The 25,088-nt window shown below is 43.7% G+C and overlaps 2 protein-coding genes across 10 annotated transcripts in view; both read right to left on the minus strand.

The window, feature by feature from the left end:
• myh9b (myosin, heavy chain 9b, non-muscle) overlaps positions 1-25,088 on the minus strand; it is a 798,697-nt gene that overhangs the window by 226,376 nt on the left and 547,233 nt on the right. The gene's annotated exons all lie outside the window — the stretch shown is intronic.
• Positions 942-20,903, minus strand: si:dkey-175d9.2. Of its 7 annotated transcripts, XR_015480184.1 has the most exons (7): positions 20,870-20,903; positions 18,071-18,199; positions 17,600-17,644; positions 15,716-15,790; positions 15,032-15,652; positions 2,897-6,052; positions 2,253-2,737 (listed from the first exon to the last, which is right to left on the minus strand). XR_015480184.1 is itself a non-coding variant. In XM_087243533.1 (6 exons), the coding sequence occupies exons 2-6, from the start codon at positions 18,090-18,092 to the stop codon at positions 4,047-4,049; spliced, it is 2,769 nt and encodes a 922-aa protein (XP_087099659.1). In that variant the 5' UTR covers positions 18,093-18,199; positions 20,870-20,903; the 3' UTR covers positions 942-4,046. The 7 variants fall into 7 exon arrangements, 6 of the variants coding, with proteins under 6 accessions (XP_087099659.1, XP_087099660.1, XP_087099662.1 ...); XM_087243533.1 differs by having other exon boundaries at positions 942-6,052; XM_087243534.1 differs by having other exon boundaries at positions 942-6,052; positions 18,071-18,202.

A 25,088-nucleotide genomic window follows, 5' to 3' on the forward strand; every position in this document is an offset into this window, starting at 1 on the left:
TATCTTTTCATAGGACAACACTGCAGAAATGACTCTTTCCAGTACTGGGAGGACTGTTTCCAGTCCTAGGAGCTTTTTGGATGGTGGCACGTCTACTTTCAGCTATTTGGTTCAATATTGGTTCAATAATGTGTCAATCAAAAGGTCGGCGACCATTTTGATGACAAAATATTTTGTTTACATCTGAAAGACGCTAATGGCAACGCAGTGGTGCAGAAGGTAGTGCTGTCGCCTGACAGCAAGAAGGTCGCTGGGTCGAACCTCGGCTCAGTTGGCATTTCTGTGTGGAGTTTGCATGCTCTCCCTGCATTCGTGTGGGTTTCCTCCATATATATACATATGTGACCTTTACTTAGATAAGGAAGATTTTATTTTAGGCCTGCACACAGAGCAGTAACAGTGAGATCAACAAGGTTTTACTTCGCATCCACATCCACAGCAGTTCTCCCTAACTCTGCTTTTATCTTATAAGCTTAAATCACTATGATATAAAACAAAGAGAAAATATATAAATACAGAAAATGCATAACTAATATAGCTGAATAAACACAGTAAATACCTGAACACAATATATAATAGAAAATGACCTGCACACAGAGCAGTAACAGTGAGATCAACAAGGTTTTACTTCGCATAAGCACATGGGGGAAAACACTTAAAACGAGATTAAAAGTATCAAAATCAAACAAATATAAAAAGAAAACCCACTCTATTAATCAATAAATGTATATATAGTGTGCTATACTTTTAAATCTGCGTCTAATCAATAATTAAAATTATATTTTTATCTCTTAGTGTGAAGCTAACACAAACCCGACTCACCCACAGCAGTTCTCCTTAACTCTGCTGCAGTCTATACCCAAACTCTGTGCGCAATAGCGCCACCGGCCAACTAACAGGAACTGCAACTCCCATTAAAGCAGGATTTAATAAAAAAATACTATACATGTTATACATTTATTTCGTTACACATATATACACATTTGTGAATATAAAGGTACAAACTGATATTATATATAATGTCAGAGTATATAAATGAAGGGTCTTATAAAATAAAGGTAAAACAGGTAAAACAGACAAAATAACCTGTTGTTGTCACCTATATTTTAGATAACATCTTAGTTTCTCCAATACCATACTGTTAGATCACTTAAGTTTCAGAAATGGAGATCAAACTATCATGTATTCAGTTCTAATGAAGAACGGTTGTAATCTTTGCTCTGTTCATTAATCCAGTGGCTCAGGATTGTTCCAAAAATTGTGACAAGATAGTAAAAACGCTGACCCAACGTCCCAATTCTCCTGGAAGTCCTGCATACCCCAACAATAATTTTCCCACCAAATGCCATGTAGATATTGAATGAACTGTTATTGAGCCAAATTCTTTAAATGCTCTGAGTTTAATTCCTGAAAAAAGCAAATCTTTTAATTTGTTAGAAGCAACCAATGATTTCTCGATTCATTTCCATGAAGGAGCTGGTAAGAGCTGTACATTTAGAGAGTTTCCCAGAGATTATAACCAAAATGACTAGTATTTCATCTTAAAATCCAGCAGTGTTATGCCACTGTGTGACCTTTTGGAGCATTTAATGTGATCCTGGGTTTACTTATCTAAATAAATGTAGATGTCATCCTCTGAACATCTATGCAAATGACTGCTCTGCTGCATTTCTGTCACAAGATCTTCAAAGAAAATTGTTAAAGCATATCTGATAAACTGATTAATTACTGTAGTTGATTAATCGATTGATAAAATAATGAATAGCTGAAGCCATATTTGTGAGAATTAATTTAACATTACCATTAATGTGAGGTGAAGCACAATTATAATCAATTTGTGAATATGATTTATGGTTGGATGAATGGAACTCTCATTGGTTGTGTTTCTTGAATACCGTGCATAAATTACACTGAGCTCTATCATGGATAGGTTTAATTCACTAGGTTGGTGAGGGACAATCACTCACGGACCTGAAGTCATGCAACATGCTATTGATTCTTGAAGTAAAGGAATAAAAGAAAATATTTGGACAACTAGGCCCAATCCCAATTCTACCCCTAAGCCCTTTCCCTTGAGTTGTCCCAATTCTCTACAGCTTGAAGGTGTAGGTGCTAAGAGGAAGGGCTAGATAGCCCTTGAAATTTTACAGGACCACACTTAAAACCAAGGGGTACAAAAATTTCCCAGAATACACCAGCTACAACGGCAACATGACAGCACACGCCAGTCAGGAGGTACACAAATTAAGGCATTTTGTAGTAACAAGCAAGTTTTAATACAGTCACAATGGCGTTTGTGTTTTACAATCATGCTTTAAAAACTATTTTATAAAAAGTTGCAAAATCTATATTCCATAATAAAATCTATATAGCAGTCCCACAACATATTTTAACATCTGTCACTCCAATACCCTGTCAGATTAGTCTAGTGTATAGGTCTTAAACTGGATTCCTGGAGAGCCGCTTCTCTGCACAGTTTTGCTCCAACCCTAATCAAACACAGCTGATCCAAATAATCAAGGTGTTCAAAACTACTAGAGGCTATTAAGCCGGTGAGAGTTGGAAATGGCTGGAGCTAAACTGTGGAGAGCTGTGACGCTCCAGGAAGTTTAATGGAGTTTAAGGTCCATTGGTCTAGTGGCGGGAATGACGTTTTTACAGTGTCTGGTACGTTGATATTGTTTTCTGTTTACATAGATCAGGGGTCACCAATCCTGGTCCTAAAGGGCCGGTGTCCCTGCAGGGTTTAGCTCCAACTTGCCTCAACACACCTGCCTGGATGTTTTGAGTATACCAAGTAAGAGCTTGATTAGCTTGTTCAGGTGTGTTTGATTAGGGTTGGAGGTAAAATCTGCTGGACACCGGCCCTCCAGGAACAAGTTTGGTGATCCCTGACATAGATGAATATGGCCACGGTGTAAATGCACAGTACAGTTATGATATTATTGCCACATTTTATCGTCATGATAACATTATCATGACGATACAACAATATCATTGCCTTCAGTGATTTAGAGGATTAATACCAAAATTAGCCAAACTGGAATGACTCCAGCAGTCAGCATCATTGATCTCATATGAATTAAGTGCTTGGGACAACATATGCTGATGTGTGCGGGTATAGTAGTGCTGACCCATTTCTTAGGGGGTAAATTTGAAGCCCTTTGCCTTCACACATTGTTTCAAGGGCCATAAGGAAGGGGAATAAAAATAGAATTGGGATTGGGCGTAACATGATACTGCACAAATTAAGACCAATGTTACACTTTAAAACTCATCGGACGAAAGAAAAATGACTGGTTTATGACACATGTAAAAACCTCCAATCAGAAGCACTGTTAACAATAACAAATGAGACAGCATAACTTGCCTATTTCAGTCTTTGGTTAAACTGAACTCACACAGATACAAGTTCTATAGGGAGCGCCTTGACAGGGACGCAGCCCTCCCAAATCTCTAAATTACACAAGTTTACAGTGCAAGAAGTTGTCTTTGGACTGTAATCAGTGAAGAGAACAGATTCAATTTGGTCTGGGATGTGAAGATTTAAGAGCCTTGGCTTCTTGAAGAATTCTCACTCCTCGTATCTTAATAAGCAAAAAAATTGACATGCTAAGACGTCCACTAGTATAAAATTCATAAATCTGATGCGGTCAAGTTGTTTGTATCTTCACTTCATTGCCCCTAAGATTCACCCAATGGACAAAAACACAAGAAATGTGCCAACACCAGTTATGAAGATGGCCTGGAGTAACGCGCATTCTCTCATGTGTTCATATTGATGTTAGTGCATCTGAGCGCGAGTATGAAAACCGGTGTATGTTTAGTTTTTCTGTGTGCAGAGTTGATAAATGAGGCTGCTCTGTTTGGTCTTCAGGTCGAGGTTTGATTATTTTTAAGTCTGATAGTGTATGATTTCATATTCATATCCTCCTCAACTCCTCTGAGATGTCGAGTTTGGACTCTCATTGAGGAATGTAATAGAAACTCACTTTGACTGATGTGAGGGAAAACAAAAGTGCAAGTCTGATTCTTTATCTTCTCTATTACACGTATTTATCCAAACTCTCAATAGCATCTCGTTTTGAGTATTTTCTCCACTCATCTTGGATCTTACTTCTCCCTTCAAATATTTCCTTGTACTCTTTTTCCAGATCTTTCTGGAATCTACAGACAAACCACTTCCAGTAGGGCAGTTCAGAGAGATCAGGAGTGATGCTCCACTGTGCATAAACTCCTCCTGCTCTTCTGTAATATCTCCAGGGGAACCTTCCATCTGGTGTGTTAAAATTCTGACCACTTGCCACTAAATCTGTACAAATATCAGAATGGAGATTTGGAGAGTACTTTCTTCCATTAATTCCTCTCACTCTGTGGAAAGCAACACTGTGATCTCCATGATGGTTTTCTCTGGTGTTTGTGCAGGTTGCTCCACAGAATGGACACTGAACCCAACAGCACTGACAGAAGTGATCAATCAGAAGCTCATCTGGCCTGAACTTATAGTCCAGCTTTACTGGAAATGTGTCTGTGTTGAATCTGCTGCTGATGTCTGACATTACAGCAGGAAGCTCTTGTCTGATCACATCTTCTAGGAGTGTGAAATCATCAACATCATCATGTTTGACTCCACTGAGGTCTTTTTCAGAGAAGATCAGCTGATCTGAGAGCTGCTGTGTGAAACTCTTCAACCACAAACCAACATCTCCACTGTTGACTTGAACATGTTCAGTAGATTGATGTGCTGCGTTCATGATCTTCTGCTGCAGGAGTTTAATGTTCTCCTTCATCTTGGGTAAAACACTGATGCTGAACTTATCTCTGATGTAGCGCCTGACTTCATCTCTGATGAAACTCTTGTAGTGACCTCTGGGATAATGAATGTAGTTCATGTATTTGTTAAAGTCCTCCTCTTCTGCCAGTGTCTTCAGGATGTGTTTCTCCAGCTTTAATCTGTTTCTATTCAGTGATTCACAGTTTTTCATAATTTCATCTGCTAAATCTCTGGCAGTTTTCTTGTAGACGCTCTGCTCAATGGGCTCCTTCAGTTTCTGACAGATGATCTCAGCAAAAATAGCCACTGACTTTGCTTGGCTTCTCTTCAGTTCATCTTCATGCATTTGTTGAAGGAGAGTCAATTTTAAAATTTCAAAATTATTTTGTTGATCTTTCTTCAGTCTCTTCTCTAAATGCTCTAGTTGTTCTTGTCTCTCTCTTTCTGTTATTTCTTCCTTTTTGATTATTCCTTCTATTTCACTCTTAAGTCTCTGAATTTGTTCACCTAAAACCTTTCGTTCTTTCTCTTGATTCAGTCGTTCCTCTTCCACCATCATCTTTAGTCTGTCTTTCTCTTTCTCAAGTTTTTTCATCTTTTCTTCTGTTTCTCTCACTCTGTCGATCAGGATCCTCGTCTGCTGTTCTTGTTTTTCTCTCTCCATCTCTCTGAACATCTTACATGAGTAGAAGCTTCCTCCGTTTGCCTTCACCATGTTGTCTATCTTCTCCAGTAGTTCAGACACTTGTGTTCGCTCTTCAGGCTGATTATTGTTGATCACATGGTATCGGTTTCCACAAGTTTCAAGCAGTTGTCTGACCACAGATCCTGGTTTACCTAGAAACTCTTTAATGGTCTGATTCTTCAGGAAGTCTCCTCTGGTGAAGAGCACCACAGTGAACATTAAAGAGTTTTGACCAAACGTCTCCTGGATAAACTTTACAGATTTCGCCTCTTCTTTAGTGAATCTCTGTCCTAAACTGAGCACGATGATGAACACATGTGGTCCAGGCAGAATCATGGAGATGCAGTTGCTGATTTCTCTCTTGATCTCCTCTTTACTGAGTTCAGTATCAAACAGTCCTGGAGTGTCGATCACAGTGATGCGTCTGCCATTGATTTTAGATGTTTCTCTCTGACTCTCTTCAGTAACAGATTCTTGAGATGTGCCTGCTGCAAACACGTCTCTTCCTAAGATTGTGTTTCCTGTTGAACTTTTACCAACTCCAGTTTTTCCCAGAAGAACAATCCTCAGTTCATCTTCTCTATCAGCTGAACCTGTAAAAGAGAATCTACATTAGTCAGTCTTTCGAACATGATTAAAAAATGCCCCTTTCTTGCTTGTGTCTTTAGTTTGACGTTTGATGTAGTTGTTCATTGATTAGTTTGATGGGTTCCATGTTTGTTCTAGGTAGTCTTATTTGTCCAATTTATATGTAGGTCTTGGTGTTGTGTTCTTTGCTTATTTTAAGGAAAAACCCACTTAATTTTTAATGTTTGAAATAAAATATAATCAGCATAAGAACCAGGGTTACCATGGAAATGCATGTTGTGTTTACTATAGATGCTAAACTGCGCCTACGGAAAGACACTGAAATCTCAATATGATTTAATTTCTCATGATAATTCAGGTATGTTTCATAAAAAGTAAATATGATTGTTATAAATAATGTAAAAAAAAAAAACACACAACTACACAGTTCCCAGCACATAGCTTATTTATGGTAGTTAACAGAGAAGTCATTCCGATGAAAGTACCAGTAAATTGACAGTTGGTCTGAGTTATGTTTCTTACAACTGTCTAGCCAATAAATAATATCTATTTATCTCAGTATGTGATAATTGAACAGAAAATTACTTCAATGTAAATCAATATTTCTTAATGTACATAGTTTATGAGAGTAATATTGTGCTATGATCATCAGCAGTGTTGCTCTTGCAGGCTGCTGGAGATCACTCACATTCAACTCCACTACAGATCCCATCATGCACTTCACTCACACACCTGGCCCAGATCTCACTTGATGGCAAACCCAAAGCTGAAGCTTGTAAAGTGCTTGTGATTACCTGGACTATATACAGACCAAACACACACATACCTCTGTGTCTTGTAAGCTGTTAGCTGTAACATTTTAAAGCATCCTTTTTGTTTTAAGTTGTTTTAAGTCACCTCCATTGTACCCTGACTTCCTATGTTACAGAAGACTCAGCCACAACATGGGCCCAACAGAACAACTCCTCCAGCTTAGTCAAGGAGTGAACACCCTTGAGGACCACATCTGTAAGTTTTTGGACATTGCAAACTACTCAGACCTCCCAGACTGTATGCTCATTGACTGTGTCTATCATGGACTAATTGAACCATTCAAAACTCCACTAATCCAGTTCGGTCCTTGAGTGTCTTTCCACGAAGCTCTGGATGTAACCCTACAGGTCAGTGCATGACCCTTTACAGTTGGCAAGGTGGAGGAGGTAACCACTAAATACTTTTTGGGGGGAGGGGGACACTCAACCGCAAGACCTGCCTTAGGGCTTGCCACTCACAAAATGGCCACTAGCACTCCCACCAGATCCTTCTGTAATCCCAGAGTGCTGGGTGTCAGATCCTCCCGAATTTCACGAATGGCCAGATCCTCCCGAGTCCCATGAATGGCCAGAGCCATCCCCTGAGTCCCAAGTTACTGTTTTCCCTTTGTCTTTGTGGATCCAATCAGGCCAAAGAAACTGTTTTGTTCGTAAACTTCACTGGACACTATCTACCACATTTACATGACTTGTTTAGCCACCTCATCCTTAACACTGCCCCCTCCCCATAACATTTATACACAGGACAACTCTGCTCAATTTAGAATAAATTAGACTCTTTTACTAAAGTAGACTTTAAGAGTCTCTTGTAGATACACACAGACTACTTGAAGATGCTGTTTGATTGAAGAACAACCAACACGTCTCAATAAAAATTCTGCTTGTAACGAGTCTCCTGGCCCGAGCATTGAAATTTACTTCAACACTTAATAGGGACAAAACCGAATTATACTGTCACAATCATCAGCTGAAGAGCCAATGAGCTTCACCACTGGTCACTTTACCCAACATTCTTGCCTCTCTGACCTGAAATAGACTGCTTAAAAATAAAGGGAATACTCAACACAATGTAACTCCAAGTCAATCACAATTCTTTACAATCAATCTGCCCACTTAGGAAGCAACATTGTAAATCGACTTCACATGTGGTTTTTAGTAATGGAATAGGCAAAAGGTGGAAACTATAGGCGTTTAGCAAGACTCCCCCAATAAAGGAGTAGTTCAGCAGGTGGTGACCACAGATCACCTCTCAGTTCCTATGATTTCTAGCTGATGTTTTAGTGACTTTTGAATGCTGGCGGTGTTTTTACTCTAGTGGTGGCATGAGATGGACCCTACAACCCACACAAGTGGCTCAGGTAGTGCAACTCATTCAGGATGGCACATCAATGCGAGCTGTGGAAAGAAAGTTTGCTGTGTCTGTCAGTGTAGTGTCTAGAGCATGGAGGCACTACCTGGAGACAGACCAATACATCAGGGGACATGGAGGAGGCAATAGGAAGGCAACAACTCAACAGTAGGACCGTTCGAGGTTACTAAAGTAACCCTTCGTTCCCCGAGGAGGGGAACGGAAGCACTATAAGTGGATTTGATTGTTAAAATCCACGTATTGGGAGGTTCGGTTCAGAAGCTACTCGTCTGAAAGAGTATTGAACGGGCCAATTCAGAATGAATTGGCAGCGCAAGCCTGCGCAGGTGAGCGACATAAGCAATCAACTGAGTATATAAGCTCACCTGGCGCCAGCAGACGCTATCCTTTTTAAGCTGAAGAGACTTTTAACAGCTAAGGGACAGTCATTATGGCGATGGAGTATAGTGCTTCCGTTCCCCTCCTCGGGGAACGAAGGGTTACTTTAGTAACCTCGAACGTTCCCCTTCGGGGGGAACTCCAGGACTATAAGTGGATTTGATTGTTAAAATCCACGTATTGGGAGCCCATTGAAAGCGCCATAATGACTGCACCTTACCAACACCCACCATGAGAGAGCGGTCAGGCAAGCGTGACGCACCCAGATCATGAGAGGCGTGGTCCTCCAACGTGCCCTTGGCCCTAACTTATCCCACTTCAAAAAGAAGTTTTACGGAATAGGTATCTTTTTTGGGAGTCGCTAGCGTCTAGATAATTCTAGGAATATACGACAGTACATTGGGAAGCGTGCCATCCCAGTAGGGAGGACGCTGCGGAGACCATCCGCACCCAATAGGGGGAAACAAATGGAATTACATATGGACTAACCCTGAAAAGGGGGAGTGCACATAAAAGGTGGTTAGCAGATAGGGAAAGCACGGGTCCGCCCAGGGGGGAACTTAACCGTGGCGGAAAAAGCATATGGGGATCACCAGCGGGGATCGGCCATAGCAGGCACCTATACCCAAAACGCGGGCTGACCAGCGGGCAGACCTACTACGTAATGGGCCAGCAAGTGACTCCTCCGCTGAGTCAGTGCTTAGGGCCTCGGAGGAATCTGCAGGGCTCACCGAATGGGGAACTTTACTGACAGAGAGGAGGGTGCACATCTCTCCGTGTTAGGGAAAAAAGGCACCGCAAGCGTGTACAACACCTACCGAGTTGTTTCCTCAATCACCAAAGGTACCTAACACCCTTGAGGAAACCGGCTCCACTCGCAGATTATAAAATCTTGCAAATGTGTTGGGTGTCACCCAGCCTGCAGCTCTACAAATGTCTGTTAAAGAAGCGCCACGCGCACACGCCCAAGAGGATGCAAAGCTCCTAGTGGAGTGCGCATGCACTCCTGGGGGGCGCGGCTGGCCTCTGCTCAAATAAGCACATAAAATGGCCTCCACAATCCAGTGGGATAAACGTTGTTTAGACACGGCACTTCCCTGCTGCCGTCCGCCATAACAGACAAAGAGCTGCTCAGAAGATCTAAAGTTCTGAGTACGATCCACATAAATGCGCAGAGCGCGAACTGGACAAAGTAGGGACAGGGCTGGGTCTGACTCCTCCGGGGGCAGCGCTTGCAGGGTTACTACCTGATCTCTAAAAGGAGTGGTAGGAACTTTGGGCACATAACCCGGCACATAATTCCAGGCACGAGTCACTGACCGAAAATGCCTCCAGGTCCCCGACCCTCTTAATGGAGGCCAACCCGACCAGCAGAGCTGTCTTCAGGGACAGAAATCTTAAAGATACTGTATCGAGTGGCTCGAAGGGATCAAATCGCAAGCTCGTGAGAACGAGGGCGAGATCCCAAGAGGGCGTGAGAGGGGGGCGAGTTGGATTAATTCGCCTAGCGCCTCTGAGGAACCGGATGATGAGGTTATGCTTTCCCACGGTGCCGCCAGCCACCGCGTCATGGTGAGCAGAGATGGCAGCAACGTAAACCTTGAGAGTGGAGGGCGACAGCCTGCTGTCCAGCTTCTCTTGAAGGAAAGAGAGCACAACACTGATCTGGCAAGATCGGGGGTCTTCTCTGCGAGAGACACACCACTCAGTGAATAGACTCCACTTCAGGGCGTAGGCGCGCCTTGTGGAGGGGGCTCTAGCCTGAGTGATGGTATCAACCACCGCGGGGAAACGCATACTTGCGTACGCCCCGAGGCCAGCTGTGGGCCAGTGCATCCATGCCGAGAGTGCCCTAGGTCAGGGAATAAAACAACTGGCAATGAGCGTTCTTGGGGGAAGCAATCAGATCGATCTGGGCCTCCCCGAATCGCGCCCATATCAGCTGGACAGACTCGGGGTGGAGTCTCCATTCTCCAGAGTGAATCTGCTGCCGTGAGAGCACATCGGCTGCACGGTTGAGCATACCTGGGATGTGAATGGCGCGCAGCGACTTCAGCCGCAGGTGACTCCAGAGGAGCAGATGGTGGGCGAGCTGAGACATGCGGCGAGAGCGCATACCCCCCATGCGGTTGATATACGCCGCCGTACTGTCCGTCCTGACCAGCACGTGTTGCTGCCCCAGCGCTGGAGAAAAACGGTGGAGAGCAAGGAACACTGCCAACAGCTCTAGGCGATTGATGTGCCAATGCAGCTGGGCACCTACCCACAGGCCCGCAGCTGCATGCCCGCGACACACGGCTCCCCAGCCTGTGCTGGAAGCATCTGTCGAAACAACAACATGACTGGACGCCTGTTCCAGAGGCACACCAGGAATGCAGGAACGAGGGGTCGTTCCAGGGGCTGAGGGTGCGGCGACACATCGCAGTAACAGAGACTCGGTGTGTGCCCGCATGCCATGCGCGTCTCGGAACTCGATCTTGAAGCCAGTGCTGAAGTGGTCTCATATGGAGCAATCCGAGCGGCGTGACAGCCGCAGCGGAAGCCATATGCCCCAGGTGCCTCTGAAAATATTTCAGTGGGACCACTAACTTGCTGTCGAGCTCCCTCAGACAGTTCAGCAGCAGGCGAGCGCGCTCTCCGGAGAGGCGCGCTACCATGGTGACCGAGTCCAGCTCCATCCCGAGAAAAGAGATCCTCTGCACAGGGGCGAGTTTGCTCTTTTCCCAGGAGACATGAAAATACGCGTCCTTCAGGTCTATGGCTGCAAACCAATCCTGAGGACGAACGCATCGGAGGATGCGCCTCTGCGTAAGCATTCTGAACGACAGCTTGTGAAGGCAGCGATTCAAAACGCGCAGATCTAGGATTGGCCGTGACCCACCGCTCTTTTTGGGTACGATGAAGTACGGGCTGTAAAACCCGCTCTCCATCTCGGCTGGAGGAACTGGCTCGATTGCACCCTTCGCCAGGAGGGCAGCAAACTCCTCTCGCAAGACAGGGGCGGACAGGGGATTGACCCTGGTGAAATACACGCCTGTAAACCTGGGAGGCCGTTTGGAGAACTGTAGTTCGTAGCCGAGTCTGATCGTGCGTATGAGCCACCGCGAGGGGCTGGCCCGCGCTAACCAGGCAGGCAGAGCGTGACGCACCCAGATCATGAGAGGCGTGGTCCTCCAACATGCCCTTGATCCTAACTTATCCCACTTCAAAAAGAAGTTTTACGGAATAGGTGTCTTTTTTGGGAGTCGCTAGCGTCTAGATAATTCTAGGAACTTTCTAGGAATGACGTCATCGCAGCAATCGTTGACGTACCCGCGGAGGGGCAGCGAGGAGCGGGTGTGCTGATCCGGGGAGCGCGAGGGTCCCACAGAAGAGCTGGAGGAGAGCGTTTCGCTCTGGCTCCGCACCCTGACTCCTGAGAGGGGGCTTGGGAGAAGGGAGACCGTCCCCCCAGCGCCCGAGAGCCGCTGGCGGAGCATGCAAGCCCTGCGAGCTGAGAGGCAGCGCGTCCCAGACTGGCGGGGCTTGAGCTGTCACATCCGGGGAAGGGAGAAAATGCTCTTTGATCAAAACTTTGGTGGCACTGAAAAGTACCGTTGGATTTTGGGCCCCGCCCTCCAGCGGGGAAAGAACAAGTCTCCTCTTCTCCGGATGGCCTGTCTCAGGGCAGGAGGGGCTACCGGCTTTCGGCGTGCTCGACGCGCTCGATTCGCCGGAGGCGGGGGCGGGGCATCGGCCGTTGGCGGGCGCCCTCGGCGAGGAGCAGCGGAGGTGGATGGCTCGGCCGGGGATGGAGCGGGCTTACGGCCCCGCCGATAGATGACTTTGCCCATCGCATCCGACTGCTCGCTCACCGCCTTGAACTCCTGGGTGAAATCACCGACGGTGTCGCCGAACAGGCCAGCCTGGGATATGGGCGAGTCAAGAAAGCGAACTTTGTTGACATCACGCATATCTGCCAGGTTTAGCCAGAGGTGGCGTTCCTGGACCACAAGTGTGGACATCGTCCTCCCCAGTGCGCAGGCGGCGGACTTAGTGGTCCGGAGAGCATAGTCGGTCGCCGTACGCAGCTCGTGTAACAAGCCTGGGTTAGACCCACCCTCGTGCAGCTCGGCCAGCGCCTGCGCTTGGTAGCGCTGGTAGGTGGCCATCGCATGCAAGGCGGAAGCTGCCTGGCCCGCAGCCTTGTAAGCTCTAGCTCCGAGGGAGGCAGAAAACTTACAGGCTTTGGACGGGAGACGGGGCGGACCACGCAAAGCGGGGGCGCCACGCGGACAAAGATTGACCGCAATGGCGCGCTCCACCTGCGGGATCGCCTCATACCCCCTGGCAGCTCCACCATCCAGGGTGGTGAGGGCGGAGGCGGACGCAGCGCGGGCAGAGAAAGGTGCCCTCCAGGACTGCGTGAGCCTACTGTGCACTTCCGGGAAGAAGGGGACGAGAGGCTTCGAAAGCTTCGCCTTCTGATCCTCTACGTAACACCCATCTAGTCGGTCCGGCCGCGGGGCTGGGGGATAAACCATCTCCAACCCGACGGCCGAAGCAGCCCAAGAAAGCACGGCCAACATGTCCGCTTCAGGATCCGTTTTGACGGCGCTCGCTTGCCCAGAGGGGGCGAGCGGGTCCGGATCATCGTCAGACAATGAAAGCCCATCCTCCGATGCCGCGGAGGACATCTGATCTCCGGTGTCAGCGAGCGTGAGAGCTACCATCTGATTAGACGGATCACTCTCAGTACCCGAAGCTTGGATGGAGCGCTTGGAGGAGCGAGAGGTCCGCGAGCCCGTGAGCGGCGGATTGTCTCTCGCTGAAGCCCTCAGATCTGCCCGAGCGCCCGCTGCAGAGCAGGAGGCAACTGGGGTGGCTCGCTCTCTTACGAAAGCTAACCGCGATCTCAACTGCGCAACGGTCATGGCATCGCAGTGACGACATGAACCGCCCCCGAGCACCACATTAACATGCTGGACCCCCAAACATGTAATGCAGTGATCGTGTTCATCATCCGGAGCCAGGAAACCCCCGCAACCAGAAACGCACAGTCGGAGCGCCATCCTGAAAAGGACGTGCTGCACGACTGTGTTGCTCTTTTAGGATTTGCAACAATACGCACCGCTCTTGGAGGACCGGACCCAAAGGGACGCCAGGCAAGGGAGATACCCAGCTCGACCGTCTGCCGCTGCGTGGACTCGCTCTGGACCGGGATGCAATCGTTTTCTCGAAATGGCTGTAGATCAGCAGGAGGAACCCTCATAAGCTCGATCAGAAAAGGCTCTGAAGCGAAAAGGATAGCGTCTGCTGGCGCCAGGTGAGCTTATATACTCAGTTGATTGCTTATGCCGCTCACCTGCGCAGGCTTGCGCTGCCAATTCATTCTTAATTGGCCCGTTCAATACTCTTTCAGACGAGAAGCTTCTGAACCGATCCTCCCAATATGTGGATTTTAACAATCAAATCCACTTATAGTGCTGGAGTTCCCCCCGAAGGGGAACACTACCTATGCGTTGTGCAAGGAGGATGACACAAACAACAACCAAAGCCCTGCAAAATGACCTCCAGCAGGCCACAAATGTGCATGTGTCTGATCAAACAGTCAGAAACAGACTCCATGAGACTGGTATGAGGGTTTGACAAAATCTGATCGGATTATTGTCCAGTCTGTCTGGAAGGATATGAAGAAACAGAACAAACTAAGACTAAAAACTTAACCCAAAACTACTTTGGGAACATCTTTAAGATGTTTAAAAAAAAAAAAACGACCAGCAAAGCTACCAGAAAAACTCTGGGCAAGTGTAGCGAGTGTTATAGTGCAAAATGTGGTCATACCAAACATTGATATGTTGTTATTATAAGTTAATTGATAAATAAAATGTATGTATGCATTATTTTTTTAAAGCATCCGAATTTTACAGCATTTTAGACAAATGCCTAAAACTTTGAACAGTACTGTAGATCTGCAGGCAGGTTTTTGAAGCATCTTTGAGATATTGCCAAATTTCCTCTGGATTGAATTTCAGGTCTCAGTTTGTACAGTTTCTTCCTGTCGTTCCAGACAGACTGGATGATCAGATTAGATCTCTGTTTGGAGCACTGGCTTTTGGCAGACAATAATCTCACTGTAGAATTACAATTAATGAAAAAAATAATGTTGGCAAATGTAAACTGATATTTCAAACTGACATGCTACAGAAAAATATAGAAATAGCTGACTTTAAACCTATTTCTGGTAAAGATGCCTAAGAGTTTTGCATATATATATTTACAGAGAAAAATTTAGAGAATTTAAAAAGTTAAACTTGACCGTGGGGCTAGTTTTTGTACAATTAGACTATTCAACTTTCTTTAATATTGCAGTGTTGCATGTCTGATATGTTTTAAAAAAATTCATGCCCACATTTTAAAACCTAATTGTATTTTCAACTCAGTACCTTGTGACAGAAAGTTTGTCTCCAGCGAATGAAGTTTCTTCTTCATCTCTTCATATTCTGTATTTTTTTCCATCTGCACCTCCAGAAATGTCTCTGTGGAGTAAAAGTCTCCTCTGTTTTCCTCCAGCATCTTCTCGATGTTCTCCATCAATGTGGACACTTGTGTTCTGGGATTAAAGTAATGATGTCTTCCTCCAAAACTCTGAATGACAGCCTGTGTTTCTTCATTGAGTTCTGCTGTCTGATGCTCTGAATTCTGCATGATGAGGATCATGATGTGTTTGTTGATTCTGGAGCTGAAGATCTTCTGGATCTCCTCCATTTCTGCTCTGTCTTCATTATTGAGTGGAGCGTCAGGAATAATGAGGAGGAAAGCATGAACTCCAGGATGACAGCGAGACACACAGCGGAGAGTCTGACGCATCACTTCCTCCTCTGAGAGCCCAGTGTTGAACAGAGCTGGAAGCTCCAGCACATTGATCAGGCGACCATGAAGATCCACGTCTGTCCTCATACTCTCTGATCTTCTGTGTGTGTGTTGCAGGATCAGCTCTGAGATGGAGGATTTCAGTGACCCGTCGCTCCCACACACCAACACATTCAGCCTCTCACAGTCTGAAACTGTAGAAGAACATTAAGAACCATTCATACAGCACCAGAATCATCAGATATGATCACACTCACCTGTCTGTATGTCCCGTTTCTCTACTGTAAAACACTGTGTGTCTTCAGCAGAACCCAGGAATGGTTCATCACCCACTTACATGAAGACAAATGGTTTAGTTAGCATGATATAATTATAATAATACTGCAATCATACAGAACTGATCAACAGACAACTATTTATTATGAGATCAACTTTTGTCTACTTCAGTATATGCTATCAGGGGTCACCAATTTTGGTCCTGGAGGGCCGGTGTCCCTGCAGAGTTTAGCTCCAACTTGCCTCAACACACCTTCCTGATTGTTTCAAGTATACCTAGTAAGACCTTGATTAGCTTGTTCAGGTGTGTTTGATTAGGGTTAGAGCTAAAATCTGTAGGACACCAGCCCTCCAGGAACAAGTTTGGTGATCCCTGCTGTATATAAATGTTCACTGTCTCTTTAAAAGTACTTATGGGGTGATTAAAATGATTTGACTTTTGAATTATTGACTGTTGACATTATTTTTCTAGGGTCACTAACAATATTATGTGGCTTTTGATTGGATTTTAAATGTTTTGTTAAAATCCAAAGTAAATTTTGGATTTAAAACAACATTTCTTGTATAAATGTTCTTGAGTTGCCTTTAACGTTTACAACTTAAACATGCATAATTTCATTTGCCCTTTGGTTTCTTTTGTATTCATCATACACTGAGGGTGTACTCACATCAGGCTACATAAACCGTGCCTGGGCACGTCTGACTCCCATTTCCTAGTTTTGACAAGTGTGAGTGCTCCATGCTGTGCCTGGGCACGGTTCAGTTGGCTCAGGCACAGTACACTTGAGTTCAAAGTGTGCTTGAGTGTGAAACTGAAGACGTGACATCACCATTAAGATACAGTTTCATATGGATTTATTAGTCATTCTTATATTTCAATAAAAGCAAACTATCATAGTACATGAAAGACACAAACCCCCTGCTGCACGACAGCTGCACCTTCAGCAAACCTCCTAATACCTGCAGCACGAGGACTTTATGAACATTTATGAGCATCACAGTTGGCGGATCTGTTCAGCAAAATATTTGACTGTGTGTAACTGCATCCCAAACAACTAAAATAATACAAAACGGTATAACTATGTCTACTGTGCTGAGCGCTTCTCTTCTGTTAAACAGAACAGTCGAATCATCAATGAGGTAAACGTGCTCCGGCTCGGAAGCTAAAGAGGCTGTGTGAGTGCAGGACATCACGAGAGAGGGGATGGGGAACAATCAGGCCCCGGCATGCTTCAAGGCAACCATGTGTAACCCCGCCGGTCCTACACTACTCAACCCGCTCTGAGCTGGTATTGAACCGGCGACCTTCCGCATGGGAGACGGGTGCTCTACTAAGGAGGCTAAAGACCTCTAGCGTCTGTCGCTAGAGCACCTTTAGAGGTCATAGGAGTGAGGTTTACCTGCACAACACACACTAGCTGGCCTCTGTTACACTTATCCCCCATCAGGGTCACGGCACTAATGTAACCCTGCCGGTCCTACGCCACTCAACACGCTCCGAGCTGGTATCGAATCAGCGACTTCCCGCATGGGAGTCGGGTGATCTACCAAGGAGGCTAAAGACCATGGCATCTTGCGTCTGTCGCTAGAGCACCTTTAGAGGTCAGAGGAGTGAGGTTTACCTGCACAGCACACACTAGCTGGCCTCCGTTACACGTGCCTAATGTAAGTACACCTTCAGACTCATCTGAGAATTAAATTTTGTCCTTGCCATTGTTGATAATGCTGTAGTCTGTTGATTAAGCTGAGGGAATGTTTAACATCACAGATAGAAATGAAATTAAAGCATGTTCAGTAAGAGTTTTGACAGACTTATTTAGTTTGATTTTAGAGGTTTTTGTTTACTGACAAATGGAAAGACTTACATGAAGGTGGTCTAGTCCTGCTGTGTTCTCTCCTGCTTGCAGTCCCTGTATGAAATAGAAGCCTTATATTCAGTTCATAAAAGACAAATGTATAGGTGTACAATTCTGCACAGAAGCAATCAGCACTGGTTAAAGTATAAGTGTGAGAAGCTGAGAATATTGGGGGATCAGATTACTGTTTGTGAGTGTTGTTGACTAGTGGAGATTATCACTTTCAAAATGTTTTTAAAATACAATTTACATATTACAATTTTCACTTATTACAAACTGTGATAAGTATAATACATCCTTCAGTATTACACAAATCTCTTTGTCCAAATTAGGGTCTTGGACTCAATTTAGGTATAAATTATAAAGGACAGAAGTGAAGCTGAGGGTGATGAGAGAGACACTTCACATGCAAGATAACCAGAATAATAAAGCTTTCAGAGTGTTTTAATGAATCGTTAATCTAATCTGTGTGTGATTCACCTCTTTCTTTTTCCCGGAACATGATGAAATTGTTTTCTATTTCATCCTTATCTTCAGTTGGTTATCTTTTCTGTCTGTATAGTGTCCTGTAAAAGATTCATCAGTCCTGAGACTGTGGGAGCTGCACACCTGCTGTGAGTCAATGAACAAACACACTGATTCAGATTCACTGAGTCAATAAATAATCACAGTGATTCGGATTCACTGGGTCAATAAGCAATCACACAAATTCAGCTTCACAGCAGTACTGTGGTTTAGGGCCTTTACTCTGTAAAAACTGTCCTGGACTTATTTTATCCTGCGTTTTACAAAGATATTCCAAAAAACATAAAAATTAGACACAAACATTGTTCTATGCCATAATAGCCAAACATTTACACTGATGGTCAAGCTGATTTAAAGTTCCCAAATGAGCCTGTGTTATTTATGGGTTGTTATATCGGGATAACCTACCTTGCAATGTCGCAAGTGATAAATAATAAAAGGATCAATCACTGCTCTCATGGAGAAATTAAAGAGAAAGACGAAATGTCTTGGGGTCGCAAGACTATATTCAGACCAGCCTGTGGTGAAGAGCGCTCAAGCTCAACACTATAGCTCAGTGGTCACCAAACTTGTTCCTGGAGGGCCGGTGTCCTGCAGATTTTTGCTCCAACCCTAATCAAACACACCTGAACAAGCTAATCAAGCTCTTACTTGGAATACTTGAAACATCCAGACAGGTGTGTTGAGGCAAGTTGGAGCTAAATCCTGCAGGGACACCGGCCCTCCAGGACCAGGATTGGTGACCCCTGCTATAGCTGCATCCCAAATGGCACACTATACACTATGTACTTAATGCACTTACACACTCAACAGTATAGTACATGAATTTAGTGTCGTCCCAAATAGAGCACTAATTATTTTACTAAGCGGAAATTCAAACCGTTACCCTGATGACGTTTGACGGTTGCCAAATCAATGAAATAAACGACCGAATTATCAAATAATACCTGCCGTGAGTATAACCACATTCACCATCGGGAGGCGCTATGATCACTCTCATAGGAGAATTTTGCTTTCACCATCCAAAATAAAGTTATCTCATATGTGCGCACGATAGCTCCGCCCCTTCTGCTACGTGAGCAAACCTGTGGTCGTTGAGAGCGTGAAGTGTCCATCAATGCACACTTCATTTTAGTGGCTGAATGAGTGCATCATCCGGGTAATTAAAGTGCACTTATTATTTTTAGAGTTTTCAGTGTGAACGCACTACTCACACTATTTATACTACAAAATGGCGTAGAATAGTGCATAAGTATGTGATTTGGGACGCAGCTTAAGTATAGTTTAGACTTCCATCTATACTCCTAGATTTATCTTCAAACAATTGATGCTGTGCTACATGCAATTGGCATGGTGAACGTTCATCTGTAAAATAAAGAGTTAAGTTTTGAGGCAATCTGAATTCTCCTGAAATCTTTTTATATCCAGTAGATTATGTGGAGTGGCGACGCAGTGGAGCAGTAGGTAGTGCTGTCGCCTCACAGCAAGAAAGTTGCTGGTTTGAGCCTCGGCTCAGTAGGCATTTCTGTGTGGAGTTTGCATGTTCTCCCTGTGTTCGCTTGGGTTTCCTCCGGGTGCTCCGGTTTCCCCCACAGTCCAAAGACATGCGGTACAGGTGAATAAATTGTCCGTAGTGTATGAGTGTTTGTGTGGATGTTTCCCAGAGATGGGTTGCTGCTTGAATGGCATATAATAAAGGGACTAAGCCGACAAGAAATGAATGATGTGAAGTCTATTGCTAGCTTGATCTGTGTACATGATATCCAAACTAATTACACAAGACTATAAAGCTGTCGGCCCTTCAGCTCGGAGAGTTTTCAATTTTTAGTAATCCCTGATTTAGCAAGTTGTACAGAAATTATCAAATTAAGTACGCTTTTAATACAAAAGAGCAGGAGGCAACCGGACTAATTAGCTTATAGTTAACCCTGCATCCTCTGACTAACTTCAGAATGTCGAGATCATGTCTGTGAGAAACTCTGTGCAGCATTGGGTCCCTAAAGAACATATAAATGAAAAGTACGGGATCAGAGATAAATCAAAACTCTAAATTGATTCATAAACTGCAAATGTGACTCATTTCTAGTTAGAAATACAGTCTAAATTAGATGATAAAATCAGATCAAATTTGGAGCTAAAACTAATATAATTGCTTTCTAATAAATAATAGAATTCTTTTTAGAAGTGCTAGACCAGGCGTACATGCATTTAACCTTCGACCATTCATTGGATTTGGTCATCGGGTCAATAGTATCAAATATTAAATTATCATTTAGACAACCAAACAGGTAAAACAGACCTTCATACTAACAGAAAAACTTGCGTACATGACCTGAGACCAGATGTGAGACTTGATCATAGCTACAGCTCACGTCCATATTGATAAATCTCAATGTTTGTGTTCTAATGACTGTATGCCCACTTTGTGTTGTATGTTAATTTAATAAATGCTAATTAAAACAATCACAAAAACATGACAGAGATCCGCTTCTTCAGACAGCAAATAACACATAGAGAATTACAGTTTAGGAAATCTGTGCTGAACAACATGAGCTTTGACCTTCATCTGTACATGAAGAATCTCTAACAAATGTAGATTGTTTTTGATGTGATTCTGACCAAGATGAAAGTGAAACTCACAGATTTTGCTGCAGTTCATACAGTTAATCACATTTATTAATAGGAGTTTTATTTAACATGTACATTTTATTTAACAAACAAAGAGAGTATTAGTAAGGAAAAGTGACACTGTACCTGTGTGTCGCAGTTTCTCCGTGTTCAGTGGTTTGTTTATGTTAGTGTGAGATCAGGAAGAGGTTTGCAGGTGGAGTCTTTCACAAATGTAAAACTGCAAAACTGTAAAAACCTGTTTAGTAACATTAAGTACAGGTACAAGTTTAAGCAAGACTTTTGGAGAAAAATTTGACAATTTACCATAAAGATATTCAGCAGCACAGACAGAAATCTGTCTATTCATTTCTATCAGTAAACATATTCTGTGTGGTGTTACATCTGTAGTATGTATTATGTTTGTTGTCTATTTGACAGGTGTTTTCTCAACAGAATTATCATCATCTTGAGGTCACCTTTATCAGGTCACCCGTAATTTAGCCCTTTTAGCATCACATATGTCGTCCTTTTTCAGAGTAAAACTGAAATGATATGTGTGCCATTGTTTTTTCTGTATGCCAAATTATTTGTTTTCTCAGGATCTGTCAAGCCAGGTAAGAGGTCATGGATACTTCTTAAGGGTAACTGGACTCTTGATGGATTGGAAGCAACTGTTTGCTGAGTTATTTGCCACTGCATGTGTTAATTCTTTTTGAATAAATTCCTTTGTATGCAAGCTCACACTTAGCTGATGATTGGTAATAAGCTAGTTTGGCATGCTGTCCCGGGAGAGAGCCCTGAGCCCATGAGATCCTCGAGCCCGAGGCTCCCTCCCGTTGCAGGGCGAGAGGGGAGTTTGAGCTCAGGTAGATCTCGAGAACCCCCCTCCTGCTGCTTAGGGATTGATATGAGGGTGTGTTGTTGGTGGAATTTGACTATGGTGCTGATTTGGTTGAGTCAATTTACCCATGTCTCATGTTTTGGACTGTGGGAGAAACTGGAAGACCCAGGGAAAACCCACGTGAGCACTGGGAGACATGAACTCCACACAGAAATGCAGTCTGATCGGGTAGAGACCTGAACAAGAGGCATTCTTGCTGTGAGGCCACAGTGCTAACCACTGTGCCGCCATGCTGCCCTATAGAGGAAAAGAGGAGGAGACGGGGTGGAAGGGGGGATTCTACAAGGTAAGATGCTTGGTTATTTATACTGAGTTAGGAATCGCCTGATTGGTGGTTTGTACATCAGTTTGACTCGGGTGCAACCTAAGGCAGGGGCGGTCACCTCTGAAAATGGGCACCTACCCAAAAACGGGGGTGTTTTTGTGAAAGATGGTGCTGAATTGGGGTGATGCTCTGTCAGCCTAAAGCATTGTTAGAGCACCTGTTTTGAAGCTACAGTAGTCTGCCTGAATAATGATCTTGTCCAGGTCTGGTCAAAAAAAGTGATCAAATTAACAATAATGATAAGACAGCCTACAGGAGTGAGGTGAGCAGGCTGGCTTTATGGTGTAAGGACAACAACTTCCACCTAAATGTGGAGAAGACGAATATTTCAATATTTCTGCAGTGGAAAGCATGAGCAGCACTGGGCGTGCAGATCTCCGAAGACCTGTCTTGGAACCACAACATTGCATCACTGGCCAGAAAGACCCAGCAACGACTGTACTTCTTTTGCAAACTGATGAGAGCAAGAGCCCCACCTTCCGTTATACACACCTTCTACAGTGTTACCATCAAAAGCATCCTGACCTGCTGCATCACCATGTGGTACATGGCCTGCACAGCGACATGTCGGAAGACTTTGCAGCACATTGTGAGAACAGCTGAAAGAATCATGACTGTCTCCTTCACCACCCTCTTAGACATCTACCGCTCCCGCCTTACCCGGAAAATCATTCAATTCAATTCAGCTTTATTTGTATAGCGCTTTTACAATGTAGATTGTGTCAAAGCAGCTTCACATAAATGGTCATAGTAACTGGAACAGTGTAGTTCAGTTTTTAGTGTTTAAGTTCAATTCAGTTCAGTTTAGCTCAGTTCAGTGTGATTTAATCATTACATAGAGTTCAAACACTGAAGAGCAAATTCATCTATGCGTAGCTCTACCAATCTTGAACCATGCGAGCCAGTGGCGACAGCGGAGAGGGAAAAAAAACTTCACCTGATCAGGATCGCAGGTGATCCATCCCACCCATCTCACAGCTACTTCAGCCAATTGCCATCAGGGAGGATTCTTCTGGTTCTGGTCTCCGGGCCAGAACCAGAAGGCTCAAAAACAGTTTCCTCCACCAGGCGGTCAGGAGACTCAACTCCCTCCTCTGCCTCCACCCCTGGCTACTACTACAAACAGACAAATTGAGACAAATTGTCTAGAGAGCCCCCTCACTATAACCCAAAGAAAATACAAAGAAAAATATGCTGAGAAATTAGTTTATTTCACTTAATTATTAAGTAATGAGTTACTTAATATTAAGCAATTATATTAAAAATTATAGGCAAATGCTGCATCAAGTCATTCTCTGTGTATGTGTGTGTGTGTGTGTGTGTGTGTGTGTGTGTGTGTGTGTGTGTGTGTGTGTGTGTGTGTCTCCTCAAGTTCTGAGGAAAATAATAGTTTGGTTTTTGTATAGAACAGAGAGATAAGTTGAAAGACTATTGAGTCTGATGATTAAACAGCTGATGTAAGAAGTCAGTGAGAAGTACATTTAACATTAAGAAAATCAAAAGTGCAGGTTATAATGTTTGCTTCTGATTATGTTGATGATTTAGTCAGAGTACAGTAATAAATCAAATCAAATCAGGCCTTTATTTGTCACATACACTTTCGTACAGTGAAATTGAAGTTTAAGTTTGTTAAGTCAAGTTGAGTTTAAGTTAATTAGATTTTCGAGGTTAAACTGATATGATGTATGATGACGAAATGTTCCTAAAATTTACAAATTTAGGTTTATTGAGTTAGAAATTATAAAAAATTGGGAATTAATGTAGGTTTAATGGCAAATAATGCTTGCTGTCTTATTTCTATTAACAGATGTTTTAGTTTGAATTTTACTTACAGTAGTTTTGATCTCTGTTGAATTAGACCTAGATTATGTTTAACCTGTAAACAGTGGGAACAAAAGAAATGGATTTACAACCCATCTTCTTGCAGGATAATGAATTGGAAATAGTTCTGTATAAACTAAAGTACCTTTCTTGGTTTTTAGGTATCAAGTTATCTCTAGATCTAGTCTCTACGAGGTGACGGAGGGTCTGGCACAATGTCAGAAGTGCAACAACAATGCTTTATTCATTTAGCCCAGATTCCAGGAAATACATTTTATATTTTCTTTGTAAACTTAGTACAATCAGCTCACTGTAGCCAAGACTGAGAGGAGTGCTTGCACAATTTCTGTTAGTGATACACAGGAATGTGTTGCAACAGTACAATTAAGTCATTGTTTGAATGAAAAGTTGTGTTGTTAGTGGACTTGACTGACACAGAGTTTACAAAGGTGGTAAATAAACATGGTAATTGTGCTGAACTGAACTTTTGTGTTGCTAAAAAGTTTAATGAATGTTATTGCAAAACTGTGTCATTATGCCAAATTAAAGTTACAGAATATTATTGAGGGTTCGGTTGATGAATGTTTTTTAAACAGGTGAAGACAACAGATGTTTATGTAGGTTATGTGTATACAAATCTTGTGGTTCTTAGGTCGAGTAGATCGCATTTTGTGTCTGATCAGAGGAACTCTTAAGGCTCGCTTTTCGTTTGCGTTTATCGTCAGCGTTTTACGAGACGTTTTTCTGGATTCAAACCCAATCGATTTTCACTGGCGTCGAGCAGAAGAGTATGCAAAATCACTCCTTAATGTTAGATGGCGCTACACAATTTTAAGCTTTTGACATCCGCTTGAAACACAGAAGAAGAAGACAAAAAGTTTACCCACTTGTTGTTATGGATGGTTTAAGTAGCAGCTCCAACGTCATATCGCCACTGGGCATTTTCTTCAATGTGCACTCGCATTGACAGTTTTGCGCTTGAGCACCTCCAAGTGCTGTTAACTGTAGCTTCAGCAGCTCTGTGCACGTGAACAAAAATGGCAATCTGATTGGTGGAGAAGGTTTTGAGGCGTTTCTTTAAAAATTACACTTTTACACCTGCCGTTTTGTACGTTGGTGTGCACGATCACAATGGCGCCCTTTATTTTGTCACAGGCATTAAACGTTAATGGAAACAAAAACTGTCTCGTTGTGCATGGGCCTTTAGCATTAGCCTGTGTAGCAGATTTACTCTGGTTGTGCATCTCGCTATTAGTTTTACTCGATCTTTGTGCTGCATTTGACACCATTGACCACAATATCCTCATAAATCGCTT

This window comes from Danio rerio, chromosome 3 (assembly GCF_052040795.2).
Source record: "Danio rerio strain M-AB ecotype USA chromosome 3, GRCz13ab, whole genome shotgun sequence".
NCBI lineage: Eukaryota > Metazoa > Chordata > Actinopteri > Cypriniformes > Danionidae > Danio > Danio rerio.

Bases quoted from the DNA above. Each gene is read 5' to 3' on its own strand.
- si:dkey-175d9.2 (XM_087243533.1), bottom strand. From the start codon at position 18,092: ATGTTCCGGGAAAAAGAAAGAG. The intron at 17,645-18,070 runs GTGAATCACACA...TATTTCATACAG, and splicing joins GTTCCGGGAAAAAGAAAGAG to GGACTGCAAGCAGGAGAGAA. The intron at 6,053-15,031 runs GTACTGAGTTGA...TCTCTTTTACAG, and splicing joins GACAAACTTTCTGTCACAAG to GTTCAGCTGATAGAGAAGAT.